The sequence below is a fragment of the Andrographis paniculata genome, unplaced genomic scaffold (assembly GCF_009805555.1).
Source record: "Andrographis paniculata isolate CXL003 unplaced genomic scaffold, ASM980555v1 Contig32END, whole genome shotgun sequence".
Taxonomy (NCBI): Eukaryota; Viridiplantae; Streptophyta; class Magnoliopsida; order Lamiales; family Acanthaceae; genus Andrographis; species Andrographis paniculata.
This window is the reverse complement of record NW_026137565.1, coordinates 1456384-1473422: the sequence shown is the minus strand read 5'-3', so window position 1 is coordinate 1473422 and position 17039 is coordinate 1456384. Positions and strand designations below refer to the sequence as shown.

The 17039-nt window shown below is 32.2% G+C and overlaps 2 protein-coding genes and 1 non-coding gene across 3 annotated transcripts; 2 read left to right on the top strand and 1 right to left on the bottom strand.

Moving 5' to 3' along the window:
- The first annotated feature begins 1319 nt into the window (after nt 1-1319).
- TRNAI-AAU (transfer RNA isoleucine (anticodon AAU)) lies at nt 1320-1393 on the top strand. Its single transcript has one exon. It is a non-coding gene; the product is annotated as a tRNA-Ile (tRNA).
- Nucleotides 1394-1579: 186 nt separating this feature from the next.
- LOC127247869 (uncharacterized) lies at nt 1580-5866 on the top strand. The gene is made up of 8 exons (XM_051269929.1): nt 1580-2114; nt 2233-2334; nt 2793-2874; nt 2976-2995; nt 3079-3139; nt 4145-4224; nt 4323-4430; nt 5566-5866. Exons 1-8 carry the CDS (start codon nt 1716-1718, stop codon nt 5650-5652), a joined length of 939 nt encoding a protein of 312 aa, XP_051125886.1. The 5' UTR covers nt 1580-1715; the 3' UTR covers nt 5653-5866.
- Nucleotides 5867-7373: 1507 nt separating this feature from the next.
- On the bottom strand, nt 7374-11093 carry LOC127247131 (uncharacterized). Its single transcript, XM_051268862.1, has 4 exons — nt 10931-11093; nt 10727-10826; nt 8985-9368; nt 7374-7752 (listed from the first exon to the last, which is right to left on the bottom strand). Exons 1-4 carry the CDS (start codon nt 11035-11037, stop codon nt 7624-7626), a joined length of 720 nt encoding a protein of 239 aa, XP_051124819.1. The 5' UTR covers nt 11038-11093; the 3' UTR covers nt 7374-7623.
- Between the last annotated feature and the right edge of the window lie 5946 nt (nt 11094-17039).

Here is a 17039-nt window from a genome sequence, read left to right as displayed (position 1 = left end):
AAATGATATTTAGATATAATTGAAAAATATTTTTGAAATGGTCTAACTAAAAATTTGATGTGACGTTTTAAAAAATATAAATATTTTATATTATTAAATATAATATTTGTTTATATTGTGTGCGTAAAAGTTGATTTCATAGATAATTTTAATTAAATATAATATTTTATATTATTAGATCATAAGGTGTATATACTTGTTTGGTTTCGAATTTAATTTTACTATTTGATTTTTTTTCTTCAATCTAATTGACAATAGACTAAGGGTGTGTTCGTTTGCAAGATTTTGCAAAATTCTTACTATTCATCCAATTTTTTTCCCCCAAAAACATTAAATCAAACACTTATTTTTCATTTTTTATATTATACTAAAAATTAATTTTACATTCAAAACATCACATCAACCCCTATTTATATCACATCATACAACTATTCAAATTCAAAATTTTTACTATTCAAATCCCAACTCAAAATCCAAATCCCCAAACAAACACACCCTAATTTTCTTTAGAGTCCACTAAAAATGGGTGTGGTTATTTGTCAGATTTTGATTTTTGATTTTGGTTTTAAATTACAAATTTTTGTATTGAAATAGTTGTTTGATGCTCTATAAATATGTATTGATATGATATTTTAAATATATAATTAAAATTTAGTGTGATATAATAAATAAAAAAAATGGATGTTTAATTTAATATTTTTAGAGAAAAAAAATTGAAATAAGTAAAATTAAATGAAAAATTGTATAAATAAACACACCATATGAGTTGTGATTTTGATTTTATTATTTTAGATATTTTTTCAAAATAATAAAATAAAACAATTATTTTTATTTATTATATTATATTAAAATTTAATTTTATATTTAAAATATCATATCTTGAATTTGATCAGTTGTTTAATGTGAAATTAATATATGTTAATAAAATATTTTAAATATAAATTTAATTTTAAAAAAATATCAAAATCATCTTGCGCACTTCTACTAACCATTAAGATAATATTAATCCTTATCTATTACAAAAATATAAAAACTTACATTCGAGTGGGACAGAGAAATATATATATTTTTTTTATTGTTCATATCTAACATAAAACACAAGTTTGTTAAAAGAATATAAAACAAACACACCTACTGTATATACTATTTATGCTTCATTAACTGTTTTAAATATTCAAATATTAAAAAAAAAAAAAAGATTAATAGACAAATATATTTCATTTGTCTATTTCATATATTACATTTAATTTTTCATAAATTATATATTTCTCGAGTATAGTTATTTATTTAAATGTAATTAAAATTCAACAAATTATCAAGGCCTATTAGCTCAGTTGGTTAGAGCGTCGTGCTAATAACGCGAAGGTCGCAGGTTCGAAACCTGCATGGGCCATATAACTTTTGAAATCTTTTTTTTTCTCGTTTAACTTACAATAGTAGTAATATAATGCAAAGGTCGCAGGTTCGAGACTGCATGGGCCATACAATTTTTTCAATCTGTTTTTTATTTGTTTTTATTTTTTTTTTTAGTTTTGTTTAACCACAATAATAGTAATATAATTACCTTAGCCTACCGCGGATTTACAGAGCTCAAAAACCTAAATAAAGGGCACATCTGCGGCCGCCGAGCTAACTCGCCTCACCGGCGTTGTTCATCCTTAATCTCTCTGTTTCATCGTTTTCCAGTAAAGCAGGCGAACAGTGAAGTCGGCTTCATGGGGGGCGATGGAAAAAGGAAGGGGAGAGCAGCGAATAAGCGACAGAGACCCATGCCTGGAATGGCCGATGACAGGGTCCGAATCGATAAAAGAATGAAGAAATTGTTCCAAAAAAGGGCGAGGGACTACAACTCGGAGGACGATGAAGGCGAAGAGGAGGAACGCCTTCAGGCAGCGGATACGGCTGAAGTCAAGAGGTTGAACAAGAGCGCCGACGAAATCGAAGGCGACTTTTCGGAGGGCGGCGAGGAAGAGACTGAAGGACCTGATGAGGCTTCGGAAGATGAAGACGGCGCGATTCAGCCTGGAATCATGAAATTTGCGGACGGAATTAAGGCTTTCAAACTGGCGTTTAAGAAGATTGTTAGGAAGAGCGGCGGCGACGATGATGTTTTGGTATGATTCACGGATTTTATCTTATGTGCCAAATTTCGTTTTCAATGTTCAAATCAATTCATTCACATCTACGTGCATATATTGTGTCATACGTGAAGAAGTATAATTGTGTTTTCAGGGTCCTGTGTTATCTGCACATAAGAAGCTACTGGCTGAGAAGCTTGCGGAAGAAGAAGTAGAGAAAAAAGTGAAGGGAGAGGTTAAGAAGGAGAAGCGCCTGGTATGCGAGTCCACACCCTCAAACTCATTGTTTAGCTTTTTCATATCTAATTTTGATTGGCTGGCTTGATTGTTCATTCATTCTTACGAAGTTGAATGGAGGATACCTCAAGGAAAACTCATTCCAATCTTAATTTAGAATAATCATAGTTGTCAATAGAGCCCTAATAACAGTGTAGCAGTATGTCCCTTTTAAATTGGACAATATATTATAATCTTTATTACAAGTATATAGGGTAAAAAACGGGGGGAACTTTTTAGTGCAGTTAAATATGAAATGAGTTTTGTTCTGGTGAGACTAGATATGCCGTTTTACCTTATATAGGAATCTTTAGTTTGAAGATATGATTGGATTATGTTTTATGATATACGTGATAAGTTGAGTATAATTAGTAATGAATCGTATTCTTTTTAATTTAACATGTCCTTAGTTTTTATTGAATGGTTTGTTATGAGAAGACAGGGGAGAAGGGACATGTCAAGCCTGCAAACTACTTGGATGCTCACGAAAAGTTCTTGTTGGGAGTTGCTACAAAAGGAGGTAGACCTTGTTTTGCTTGTCTGTGTGTAGTTGTGCGTTGAGATTATTTTACAGACTAATTTTGGTTGTCGTTGTGTTGATTGTTAATGGTTGTTGATCAGTGGTGAAGCTGTTTAATGCTGTAAGTTACTACGCCACTCAATTTAATCATTACGAGAAGGTAGCAAGTGGTGCACTTGACATTGCTATTTTGTTTTGATGCAGGTAAACAAAGCACAGAATGCTCAAAAGGGTTTGAATCCGATGAGATCAAAAGATGAGAAGGGTCCGTTTAATTATGCCTGCTTTGAATCCCTTATTTATTTGGACTTTAATCATATGTTTATGTGGAATTTTATTACCATCGTGATCTCCTCTGTTTAGATCGTGAAGTCTATGATGCTTATCTATTATATAACTGATATCAGATTTCATTGTTAAAGAATGTGAAGGTCAAATGTTGACAAGCCCTTTAATGTGCGAGTCAAGCCACTAAATAAATTCTTTGTGCTGAGTATGTGAATTAATTGTTGTAGTACTAGTGTCATACTGGCTGAGATATTTACTTCCTTTCGCGTCTAAAGTTAGGTATGGACATGAGAGAGATTAGTCCCTCAATATATTTCTGCCTATGGGTGGGCAAAAAAATCGAATTGAACCGTCGAACTGTTGAACCGAATTTTTGGTTAACCGAGCAAATTCGGTTCAAATACAAGTACTGCATATTTGATATTTGGTTCGGTTCGGTTCGATTTTGGTTTTTTATACTTTTCGGTTCGGTTTTTTATACTTTTCGGTTCGGTTAATCGAACCGAATATATTTATATTATTATATTTTAAATTTTATATTAATAATTATATTCGGTTCGGTTTCGGTTCAGATATTTGAAATATTTGCAAATATTTGTATTTAATTATTTTTTAATATATTTAAAAAAAATTTCGATTCGGTTCGAATTATTTGCAAATATTGAAAATATTTTCGGTTAATCGAAAATTCGGTTAATCGAAATTTTCAGCTCGGATACGGTGCGCGATTTCGGATATTTGTTCAGTTTGATTCGGATATCAAATACCTGTGTATTTGCAAATAACCGAACCGTGCCCACTCCTATTTATGCCCAACAAAACATGTGAGGGTGTGAAGCTATGTTGATAACCAGTGAACATTGTACTTGCTTGTGGCTCGATAAATTTAAGTTGATTAAACACACTGAAACAGTTTCAAACACACACACATATCATCCCCCCACCCCCCCCACTTGACACTTTGTTAATGTATATGTTCCAGTAATAAAGAAGCGAAGGAAGGAAGTATTCTACTCTGAGTTGGGCACGGCACCATCACAGTCGACTGGAGCTGCTGCTAAGGTTCCTCGACTAAGCGATCCAATGCTTGGAAAATTTTTACTATCATCATTGATTTTGCTTACAATTTTTTAATTTCATTGTGCCTTGGCAATGTTCAGGTCGGCATTTCAACAGGGTGTGTGGATGGTGAAGCTCCGGCATGGGCACCTCTGCGTGATAATTACATGCTGACAAACCCCAAATTGAAAGATTGGGATAAGATGCAGGTAACTTGTTTTGTGTTCATTACATTATTTTGACTACTGCTGTGTTTGGTTTTAAGGAATCTGAAGATGTTGGTGAAGATAAAGCAAATAGAAGGAATTTAAAATCTTACTATGAGCCTAAATTTATGGAGAGTAATTGTTTAATGTGATATAAATAAAAATTTATTTTTAGCTTAATATTAAAAATAGATATTTGATTTAGGTTTTGAGAAATTTTTTTATGAATAGTAGAAATTAAATAAAGTTAGCCAAAAAACAAACATTGGGTGTGTTTACTTTTTTGTATGAATGTATATTTTATGTTAAGTACGATGAGTTGTGTCGGTAATATAAAAAAAATAATATTGTATTTAATTGTTTATTTTTTGTGAGTGGATAGAATGTATATTTTATATACTGTGCTAATAGATAAATTGTATTTTTTTGCAATATTTACAGAGAATTGTGCCATAAAAAATATAGATTGGGTGAATGATCCCATTCTCTCCTTTATTTAAGCTACATTTTCCATGAATTTGGGCATTTTTATGACAAAGGAACAAATTAGGTGTGTTTGTTTGGGTTTTGGGTTTAAGTTTTGTATAGTAAAATTTTGAATTGAAATAGTTATTTGGCCTAACTTAAATAGGCAGTGATGTGATATTTTTCAATATAAAATTTACTTTTAATATAATATAAAAAATAAAATATAGGCGTTTGATTGATGTATTTTGGGGAAAAAATTAGGTCAGTGGGGAAAATTTTTCAAAATCCCACAAATAAACACCACCTCTTTCCTAGTGCAAGCGTTGCATTGGTTCAATATTACGGATGCGTTTAAATCGAAATTGAAACACAGGCTAATGACTTGTACCAATTTGACATGTTCAAAAGCTGAGAAAGGACACAAAAATCCCCTCATGTTTTTTCAAAATAGACGTACACTGTTTGTATGGTTTTGGTTTGAAATTGAGGTTTTTCATTTAGGTTTTGGTTTAAATAGTAAGTATTTTTTTTCATGTAATATTTTGTGAGATATAATAAAATATATTTTTGTTGGAGGATGATTTGGATTTGTAACACAATTAGGACATGCCATAATGTAGTTTGAGCAATTTATTCTCTCCTTGACAAGTGAGAATTTGTTGGTTTTCAGGATACAAGTGGTGCCGGAGATGGGCTGGAGAGAAGTTCGGACACAGATTCTTCTTCTTCATCATCGGACGATGACAATGCTGACTGATTAACGGTCGGGTCGGTCTAGTAAGTTGTGTTGTGGCATGGGCCAATGCAATTTTGTTGAACAATACATATATATAACGGCAGGTGGCTAAGCTAAAGATCTTCTCTACGCCTCTCCACAGTTCAATTCACAGTTAATGTAATTTAATTCTCTTATGATTCCTATATCCTGAGTTTACAAATGGAATTGATTTCATCAACTTTTTATTTATTTATTTCTCTGTGTTTCAAATTTTCATTCTTATAATTAAGGTGTCCTTTTTTTTTTCTCTCATTTTTTGCCTTCTAATAATTTATTATTATTTTTTTACGTGATATCATTTTCTTTACAAAAATATTCTAGTGTGTGTTGTCTATGTTTTGTTTTGATTTTATAAATGGCGTTTATGAATCAATTGATTATTGAATATATATTTCTTTTGATAAAAAATGGTATTTGTTTGTTATAATATATTATAGTCTATGCTGATTATAGTGTCACAAACAAAGAGCAAACACATAAAATTAGTTACAGAGTTCGAGCACAAGAATTTACATTCAATCTTAGACGTTTTCTTTGGATGATCTTCTCAAACTCCTATTTAGAACTGTTAAACGAGCCGAGAGAGCTCAAGTATCGGTTGTTCGAGCTCAACTCGAATTTATTAATGGTATAGGCTCGACTCGTTAAGAATTCGAACCAAAATAATGGTTCAAGCTCGGCTTGTTAGGCTAAAATTCAAACTCAAGCTTGGCTTGTAAGGCTAGAACTCGATTTGAATTATATATATATTCTATATAATTTTTTAATATATAAATTAAATATATTTAATTTTATTCATAATTTTTATAATAAATTATTCAAATTTTAATAATAAATATAAATTTTGATATAAAAAAATTATATATTATATAAAATATATAAACAATATAATTATACTATCACTAACAAACTCAATTGAGCTACTCACAAGTGGGGCACAAGCTCGGCTTGTTTATAAAATAATAATTTTTGAACTCACAAGTGGGGCACAAGCTCGGCTTGTTTATAAAATAATAATTTTTGAACTCGAGCTTAGCTCACGAGCTACTCGATTCGTTTAACAGCAGTAACCCTACTTAGTCAGCATTAATTGCAGGTAATCAATTCACCGATCGGATAACACGTGTAGCAGCTAGATTTAGGCGAACTTTTCAATAGGGTGAGTTTTAGATGCACACTTCGCAAATATCTCTCAGATGCTCATTCACTACCTCACGTATTTCTCCAATTTTCCTCATCTATCCTTTTTTTACAATAAATACACTAAACTAAAGTATGCAAAACCCCACAATTCCTCAGCCAATTCACTATAACATGGCAGTGAACATAGGCACATTTGAATACCACCGTATTCAACCCAACATGGTTTGAAAATATCATGTCATTTTTTAACACGGCCATGTTGTCAGCTTTTTAAGCCATCTAATACGATCGTGTTCTAGCCAACACGACTGTGTTTAGCTCATGTCAACAATTTCCATTGAAAAATCAACAATGGGATCAAAATTGATCAATATTGTTTACATTGGAACTAAAAATGATTCTTTTCCCTTATTAATTATATTCTCTCATTTTTAAACTACTCCCAAAAACACACCATACTTTTAATTTCATATCATTCACAGAAATCACAATTACATTTATTATTCCTATAACACATTGAAGCTATCACTTATAACAGCATACATATTAATATACGATTAGCAAAAAATCCGTAAGCAATTTCCTTTGACATCCAAATTTGTAGTCATAACGAAGCACAAAATTAGAAGCGATGCTAATATTCGTCTTCCAAAAAGACTAAAAAATGTAAAGCATGTAAGTGAGTTGAGGTTTCATTCTCTAGAATGAATGTAGTAATGCAAGTGCCCATAAATAAAAGTAAAAGTAGTGTTTACCTTATTGTAGTAAAACATGGAGAACCCTAGAAGTTCAACAGGATAGGCCAGATCATCCATACAGCGCACGCCACGCCTCTTTGTTGTCACTTGAACTCTTGGTGACACTTTGGGACGTCTTTTCTTTGGAAAAACTAACAGATAAAGTGCTCGCCAAGAGATCCCCTATCTCACACGTCACCTGAAAGCTCCCAATCAGGACATTATTTTGGATAATATTGTCACTGAAAAATATACATACAATAACAATACATCTCCGTGTCAGCCAGAACTTTGATGCGTGCCATCATTGAAACAAGTATCAAAATGGGAACTCATTCATGGATTCTAATCCTCATCATCCCATCTATTTCAAAGTGTTTTGATGCACAAGGTTCCATAAAACAATCAACAAGCGTGAGGGGTGGACCAGAGGACTTCTATATGAATAAATACAAAAAAGTATCAGATCCATTCGACAAGAATGAACTTGGATTGAAACATAGGACAAACAATAAATATGTAGACTCAAGGAACAAGCTACACCATAATCTAAGGCCAGGATTACTAGACAGACACTGCCTTTAGGACTATTTAAGTATAAATTAATTTGTTGTATATATCCCAATAGTAAAGCAGGCCTATGCCAACTTACAAGAAAAAAGTAATGATTTCACATAACAGGCAAGGGAACATGAATATGAAGAGCAAGAGTTACACTGAGTTTCTTATAGTGCGCTTTTGTAAGAAAATCCAAGTAATATCCACATTCTAACTGATTCTTCTAGCATTATTAGTACAAATCTTGTTTTATTTATTTCACGCAAAAAAATAATTTGGCTAATGACAATAATACAAAAAAATTTTAAAGTACAACTAACACCAACCAGCAGCTTCCTCTTCTCAACTGAAAATACAACTGTTTCAATATCTTAAAAATCAGAGCATGGAAGGGAGCGAAGCAAATGTTTTAATTTACAATAAAACCTTCTATCTTATTATGCATCTAGCTTTCACCCTGAACAAGAGTATACCCTTGCGGGAAGGCATACTGAACCAAATCCAGATTGGTAAAAAGGTTGTGATAGTCTTGGATAACAGATGACTACAAGGAAAACTTGTAATATAAAAATTCCCTTTCCACTAACATTTCTAGGTGCATAGATACAATCTTGTTCCCAGGCTTACCTGACTCCTATTGTCCATAAAAGACACGAAACATTTGATGTGGAATTATAAGATAATGATAAATTGGGTTTAGTTCAGTTCAGTTTACTTCAATGAAATGCAATGCTAAAGGAAACAGGTCTCGATGCTGTAACTCGTCTGATAACTTTTTAGCAACTCATCCCAGGAATCAATAAATTAGAACTACAGGAGCAAAGTTGTCACCAGAAACAAAGTCTAAATGAGACTCAGAAAGAATCAGTATACCTCAATTTCCTCTCTGGCGGTTTTGTTAGATCGATGTTGATTAATTACGCCAACCAGCACAACCGTGGGAAGCTTCACAATGTTTGCCAAATGAAGTAACTCTGCTAAACCCTCATGATATATCTGCATATATGGTGGGGCTTTCTGCAACCTAGAGCTCAATGCCTCAGTTAAATCAGTTGTTGGACCAAATTTGATGCCATATACAGATACCATTTCACTTTCTATTTTATTTTCTTGTTTTAACTTGTATTCGGGAAGGATGAATGGAATTATCAATGATGGCATCTTAGACAAAGCATTTCTGGATAATTCTGACAGGAGTTCATTCAGAGCACAGGCTAAGATTGGAGGCTCATTTTTATGCAAGATCACAATGGATACCTGTGACATAGACAAAGAGTTGGGAGTGCCATTAGATGAGCAAGTTTGGAAGGTGAAAAATCAAGAATACAGAGAAAAAATTTAATGATTTACAATATGAATTCTAAAGCAGTAAAACTCTAACTGAAATAATTGATATTATGAAGCAATTCAAAAAACTTTCCCCATTGGGATTAAATCCTCAAGCTCTGCTACACCTATAGTTAATTTCATTCCAACACTAATCCTCCATAGCACTTAGACATCAAGTATATGATCCTTCTAAATATTTGTTCCTTTTTTAAATATCCACATAAATATAAAAACTTCAAGAATTACCCATTCCTCATCTCCTTTTAAAAATCAAACCTAATTCTCAATCAAACATATACTATGATATTTGAAATGTAAAATAAATGAAAATGATTAGACCAAATCATAAATATAAATATATATATATAAGTTTTATGTTTCCACAAGCATTTAGCAAAAAAAAAGTACAATTTTATTTCATTACTGGCATCCAAACAACAAACATTTTGGCAGGATGCTTTACAGTCTGCAGATTAACGTTCAAATATGATTCATTAACAGGATAGATTTGATTAAGGTTCCAATTAGTTCTCATCCCAAAATATTTCACAAAATGACAATAAAAAAAAATATGTATGTGTATATACTCAAGGAAATGGAAATGCACGCAAGGTAGCTTTTCAAATGGAGCAGTCAACCACAACTTGCACTAAAAATCTCAGACCAACCACCAAAATAGCGACACATAAATAATATGATACGGAATTCACTCACAATAACTTGTAAACAGCATTAAACCAACGGCAGAACTTAATGAAAACCACCTAACATATAAATGAGTATTTTCAGGCTTAATGAACCGGGGAGTAATGAGGAATACATAAAGCAGAAAACAATATTAACTGCAAAATATAGAACAACTTCCTTAGCTTCTGCAAATAAAATCAGAGCAATATCACTTGCAACACATATAACTATCTTAGGATGTGTTTTCATAGGACTATTTTTTCCTCTGAGAATTCACCCTATCCAATCAAACCAATTTTTGCACAAATTTTTTCTCAAAACTACTCATCACAAAAACAAACAAACCGCAAGCATCTGAAATTACTACCTTAGCTTCTGCAAAACAAATCAAATAAAAATGACCTGAAATACACGAAACTATCGGGTTTCCAGCTTTCCAACAATCAATAGTTTATTAGTTTCAGGTTGGTGAATCGTTCAATAAAGCATAAGCCAGAAATGGTGGAACACAACAAAAACCACGAATTCCAAAATATACAAAGAGTGCTCAACAAAATTTAAACAATTTTGCCAAATTCACTACGGGAAATGGCTATTACCTCATAACCGCCATCAGGACCAACAAAATGGATCATCTCTCCAATGGCATTTCGATTCACAAGCCCATATTGCTCTAGTGACAACTCGAACCAGCCCTTTCTGAAGCAGAAATCGTAAAACCACAAGTCACACCACGCACGACAACCAATTTTATCGCGGGCTAAAGGAAGAAGATGAAGATAATGACCGATTGCATCACTCACTCAACATTGAATTTGGAATTCGGATTTGGGTGGAGACCGCCGGAGATGGCTGCCGCGAAGCCGTCGCCGTCATCTAACATGAGCACCACTTTCTCGCCTACCTTCATTTTCACCTATTTGTGTTTGCTTCCGATGTCGGCTCTCTATTTTCTGTTTTCTTTTCTTAAGGCTCAAGTATAATAATAATAATTGAGTTGTTGTAACATTAATAGAGAATTAGCTAATAAAAATATTTATTTGTAATGTTAGTAGAGGATTAGTTGATAGAAATATTGATTATTTTTATGCTAATTACTATTTTATATTAATATATAGGTAGTAGAAACTTGTTTAGAGATAGTGAATTTGAGATTAAGATTGTGGTAATTAACTTGTCACTGAATACATATATCACATTGCTCGATAGTAAAAAAGACATCTACCTAATGTATACGTAGCAATAATGTGTATAACACTCTCTATTAGATGATTTTTTACAAAGAATGTGTTTGTCAAAATCTTATTAAAAAAAATTCTATGGAAAAAAATTTCTATGAAGAAAAAAAGGTACAACATTCCTATGCTTCTTTGCTTCCGCTGATCAGTATTATTTGAGATCCTGACGCATTCCAATTTTATTTACCAATTTTCAAATATCGCAGTTAGTAATGTCTTTGATTAATATAACCGTCAAATTATTATCTGATTGAATTTGTTGCACATTAATTTAACAATTTTGTTGAAGATCATGAATGAGAAAGAACTTTGTGAAATATAATTCAATGCATTGACAAGTAATCCCATTGGTTGTTTTAGCACTATCCGTTGATGGACACCAACATTCGACGAAGTGGTTGTGATCTAATAAATTTGTAGCTGTGTGATCCAGAAACAATTAATGCAAATTCACAAAAGACATTGAAATACTTATGTTTATCAAATTATACTTGTATATGAGTATAAATACTTTCATATTGAATGAATAAGCCTTTTTATTGGATAAGTACGCCTCTTGTCATAATCAATATACCAGGAACGTCATTATATAATCATATATCGATGCACATGACTATAATTTTCTTTAAGCCATTCATCCACTATAATTAGTTATAATATCATATAATGGTGAAGATCGGTCATGCCTAAGTTTCAGTCTCCGTGTTCAACTAAATATGGGTGAATTCAATATTTTGCAAAGCTCATAGGATGATACTCCTCCATTGGAATCGCCTCCAGCCCTAGTAAAAATACGGTAAACAATCCAAAACTCAAAACTACTAAAACAACATTGCAATCCTGAATTGAACACTCTATGAAGGTGTTTTTCTCTCTTGTGAGCACTAGCATCAACACTGTAGACAACCCACAAAATTAGAACCACCAAAAGAACATTGAAGTCCTCAAATGAATGCTCGTCGGAGGCATTGGATTCTCGTGTGAACCTTGGCAATATAATGGTAAACACCCAACAAAATTAAAACAACCAAAAGGACACCAAAGGCTTCAATCGAACGCTCGCCGGAGGTGTTTCTCTCTCGCACAAAAAATAACATAATTTGGTGAGAGATTAATAATTGATAAAAAGAACTTGGGATTGAGAAGAGGACAAATTTGAAAATATGAAAGGGGTAGGGAGTTTATATCAAATATTTTAAAAAAATGGGAGTGCAGTGCGTTACAATTTTAATTATGGATTGAATTTAAATCTAACTGTCCCATAATAATAATATGTTTGGGAATTAATGTATTTTTAATATTTCGGCAAAAAAAAAAACTTATAGTTTGCGAAATTTACTAAATAGATCTCATAGTTCTAAAATTTAGTTTTACCTAATTATGGTTCAAATAATGGAGATTGTAACAAAGTGTTTAAAGTGTTGAGTATTACAAATTCACAAATAACAAGAGATGAAGAAAACTAATTTTAATAATACACATAAAAGTATTTTTTTGTAACTTTCTCTTTTATTATATATAAATTTGTAATAATACTCCCAATATTATCTGAACCATACGTAGGTAAAATGAAATTTTACAGACTACAAGAAGAGTTTTTGCTATTTTGCTTAATATATATATTATTTTTTTATGTGAATATTTTTTATATATATACAAGTATACTATATCAGCATCAAAATTTATAAAAATTATATAAATTAATTAATAAAAATATTTATTCCATAATTCTATAAATAATGTGAAATTTATATAAATCAATAAATAATTTAATTAAAGCTATTAAAATTCATATAAATTAATAAACAAAATAAGACATAAATTCTATACAATTTTTTAAATTCATCAAAAAAAAAACTAAATTAAAAAATCCAATAAAATTCTAATTGTTCGATTATATTTTATTATATAATAAATTGTATAATAATATAGGTAAGTATATAAATATATAATATTATATATATAGACATATATAAATATATAGGTAAGTGTAATAAATGTTAGTGCAGTATATGTTTGACGACAAAGAGAGAGATTGAGTAATGGATTGTGATGATTTTATATTGAATGAATTGATGATGTACAATTGCCTATTTATAGGCAAAGTTCTGAGTAGGCGGTGTTGGAGGAGGTTGTAAAACATCATCTATTAGCTACGTAGACAATATGTATGATATACGTTTTTGACATTTTCCTTTGAATGTTTTATACAAAGAATGTACCTTGTTAAAACCTTATTATGAAAAAACCTTGTGGAAAAAAATCATAGTGAAGGAAAAAGAGTACATCATTCTTGTATTAATGCGCTCCCCTGTTTTGGACTTTATTTGATATCTTTCATCCGATGCATTCCAATTTTTTGCACAAATTTGTTGAATGTTGTAGTCGGTAGCGCCTTCGTAAGTAAATCTGCAAAATTTTCAGACGATCGAATTTGTTGCACATTAATTTCACCACTTTCCTAAATATCGTGAGTGAAAAAGAACTTCAGAGATATGTGTTTTGTCCGATCGCCTTCAATATATCCTCCTTTTAATTGAGTTATGCAAGCTGCATTATCTTTAAATAATATTGTGGGAAGTAATATATCATCAGAAATCAAGCCACAATATTTCTGAATGTGGTGAATCATAAACCTCAACCAAACACATTCACAATTGGCTTCTTAAATTGCTAAAACCTCAGCGTAGTTTGAAGAAATTGTTGTTAATGTCTGTTTAGCATATCTCCAAGAGATTGCGATTTCACCACAAGTAAATAAATAGCCAGTTTAAGATTTTGCTTTGTGTGGATCAGATAGATAACCAGCATCAGCATAACCAATTAATTCATTTCGAGATTCACTCGAATAAAATAAACCGAGGTCATGAGTTCCCTGAAGATAACGAAAAATATGTTTGATACAATTCCAATGGTGCTTTGTGGGGGTTGATACAATTCCAATGGCGCTTTATGGGGGATGCACTAAACCTGACCAGTAGATTTACTGAAAAAGATATATCTGGCCTGGTACAATTTGCAAAGTACATTAATGCGCCAATAGCGCTAAGATATGGTACCTCGGGGCCAAATATTTCTTTATTTTCTTCTCTTGGCCTAAATGGATCTTTATTGGAATCAAGGGATCTGACCACCATTGGTGTACTCAGAGAGTGAGATTTATCTATATAAAATTGTTTTAATACCTTTTGGGTATATATGGATTGATGAATAAATATCTCATTATTAACATGATCCACTTGTAATCCCAAATAATATTTTGTCTTTCCAAAGTCTTTGATCTCAAATTCTTTTTTTAGATATTCAACTGCAATTTGGATCTCTTCTGGAGTTTCAATTAAATTGAGATCATCAACATATATTGCAATAATGACAAAATTTGATCTATTTTTCTTTATAAAGACGCATGGGCATATTGGATCATTAGTATAATCTTCTTTTATTAAACATTCACTAAGACGGTTATACTACATTTGCCGTAATTGTTTAAGTCTATACACTGACTTTTTCAATTTGTATGCTTCAAGCATATTGAATCCCTCAGGAACTTTTATATAAATATTAGTATCCAAGGAACCATAAAGATATGCAGTAACTACGTCTAAAAGACGCATATCGAGCTTTTATCGCACTACTAGGCTCACAAGGTATCTAAAAGTTATTCCATCAACAACTGGAGAGTATGTTTTATCAAAATCTACTCCAGGTCTTTGTGAGAATCCCTAAGCCAAAAAACGGGCTTTATATCTCATAATTTCATTATGTTCATTTCTTTTTCGTACAAACACCCATTTGTATCCAACTGGTTTTATACCGTCTGGTGTTTGAACAATTGGTCCGAAGACCTCCATTTTGTTTAATGAGTCAAGCTCTGATTGAATCGTATTTTTCTATTTTGGCCAATAATTTCTTTGCCGACATTCATGAACCGATTTTGTCTCTGGATCCTCATTTTCTTCCATCATATCAAGTGCTAAACTGTATGCGAAGGCATTATCAATACTTGTCTCTTTACGGTTCCAACATTTTCTTAAAGTAACATAGTTGATTGAGTTTTCAATAATCTCATCATGTTCTTCAAGATCGTGCTCTTCTGGAGCAATTATTTTAGGATTGACTTTCTCATCATGTTCTTCAAGATCATAGTTGATTGACTTTCTCCTGATATTTTCATGATTATCATCATTCATTCATCTTTTCTTTCGAGAATGTGTCTTTGAAACTAAGTGGTCTACTGCGCTTTAAGCGTGTCATTGATTCGTTAGCACTTGAAATTTGTCCATCGAGGACAATTATTTTAGCCGGAGCATTAATAGCTTGAATATATGATCGAGTGACTTTTCTCGAGTCATTGAATGCATCTGGTAACTGATTTGCAATATTTTGCAAATGTATAATGCGTTGAACTTATAGTTCACACTGGTTTGTACGAGGATCACAAAAATTCAATGGAATTTCCAATTAATATCCCTTTTTGGTTCATTTCTGTCTTCCCCTAATGTCGGAAAATATGATTCGTCAAAATGACAATCTGCAAATCTTGCAGTGAATAAATCAACCGTCATAGGCTCAAGATATTTTATAATTGACGGAGATTCATATCAGAAATAAATGCCCAATCTACGTTGAGGACCCATTTTTGTACGTTTGGGGGTGGAATAGGAATATAAACAACGCACCCAAAAATACGTAGATGAGATATATTTGGTTCGTGACCAAATACTAATTGCATCGGGGAATAGCTATGATAGCTTGTCGGCCTTATTCTTATAAGTGTTCCTGCATGTAAGATTGCATGCCTCCAAGCTGAAACGGGCAACATAGACCTCATGAGTAATGATCTAGAAATCAATTGTAATCTTTTAATAAGTGATTCTGCCAGGACATTTTTTGTACGAACATGAGCAGCTAAGTGCTCTACATTAATTCCAATCGACATGCAATAATCATCAAATGCGTTCGATGTATATTCACCAGAATTATCCAGACGTATAGTCTTAATTGGATTATCGGGGAATTGTGCCCGTAATTTAATAATTTGGGCAAGCAATCTCGCAAATGCCATATTGCGAGTAGATAATAAACAGACATGTGACCATCTGGTAGATGCATCAATAAGCACCATAAAATATTTAAATGACCCACATGGTGGGTCTATTGGTCCACATATTTCCCCATGTATTCTTTCCAAAAATGTAGGTAATTCAATACCTACTTTAGCTGGCGATGGTCTGGTTATCAATTTTCCCTGAGTGCAGGCAACACATGTTAACTCATTTGAATTTAACACTTTTTGACCTTTTAATAAATGGTCATGCGAACTTTCAATTATTCGCCTCATCATTATACTGCCAGAATGCCCAAGGCGATCATACCATATTTGAAAATCGGTAGTCGTTTGATCTACCATAAGGTGTATTTCAACAACACCTAATCTGACATAATATAAGCCAGTAGAGAGTGAGGGTAATCTCTCAATGATGTCAATGATATTAGTGATCAATAAAAATTCACTATCAATATCACTCATAGTTTCAATGTGATAACCATTTTTCCGAATGTCATGAAAGCTCAGTAGATTTCTTCGAGCTTTAGTGGCCAGCAGTGCATACTTATCCAAAGCCTTAATTTTGCACTGCCATTTATTGTATTGACAGTCATTCTTTCCCTTTTC

Bases quoted from the DNA above. Each gene is read 5' to 3' on its own strand.
- LOC127247869 (XM_051269929.1), top strand. From the start codon at position 1,716: ATGGGGGGCGATGGAAAAAGGAAGGGGAGAGCAGCGAATAAGCGACAG. The intron at 2,115-2,232 runs GTATGATTCACG...TTGTGTTTTCAG, and splicing joins GCGGCGACGATGATGTTTTG to GGTCCTGTGTTATCTGCACA. The intron at 3,140-4,144 runs GTCCGTTTAATT...TATATGTTCCAG, and splicing joins GAGATCAAAAGATGAGAAGG to TAATAAAGAAGCGAAGGAAG.
- LOC127247131 (XM_051268862.1), bottom strand. From the start codon at position 11,037: ATGAAGGTAGGCGAGAAAGTGGTGCTCATGTTAGATGACGGCGACGGC. The intron at 9,369-10,726 runs GTAATAGCCATT...TCTATGTCACAG, and splicing joins GTCCTGATGGCGGTTATGAG to GTATCCATTGTGATCTTGCA. The intron at 7,753-8,984 runs GTATACTGATTC...GGGAGCTTTCAG, and splicing joins CCGCCAGAGAGGAAATTGAG to GTGACGTGTGAGATAGGGGA.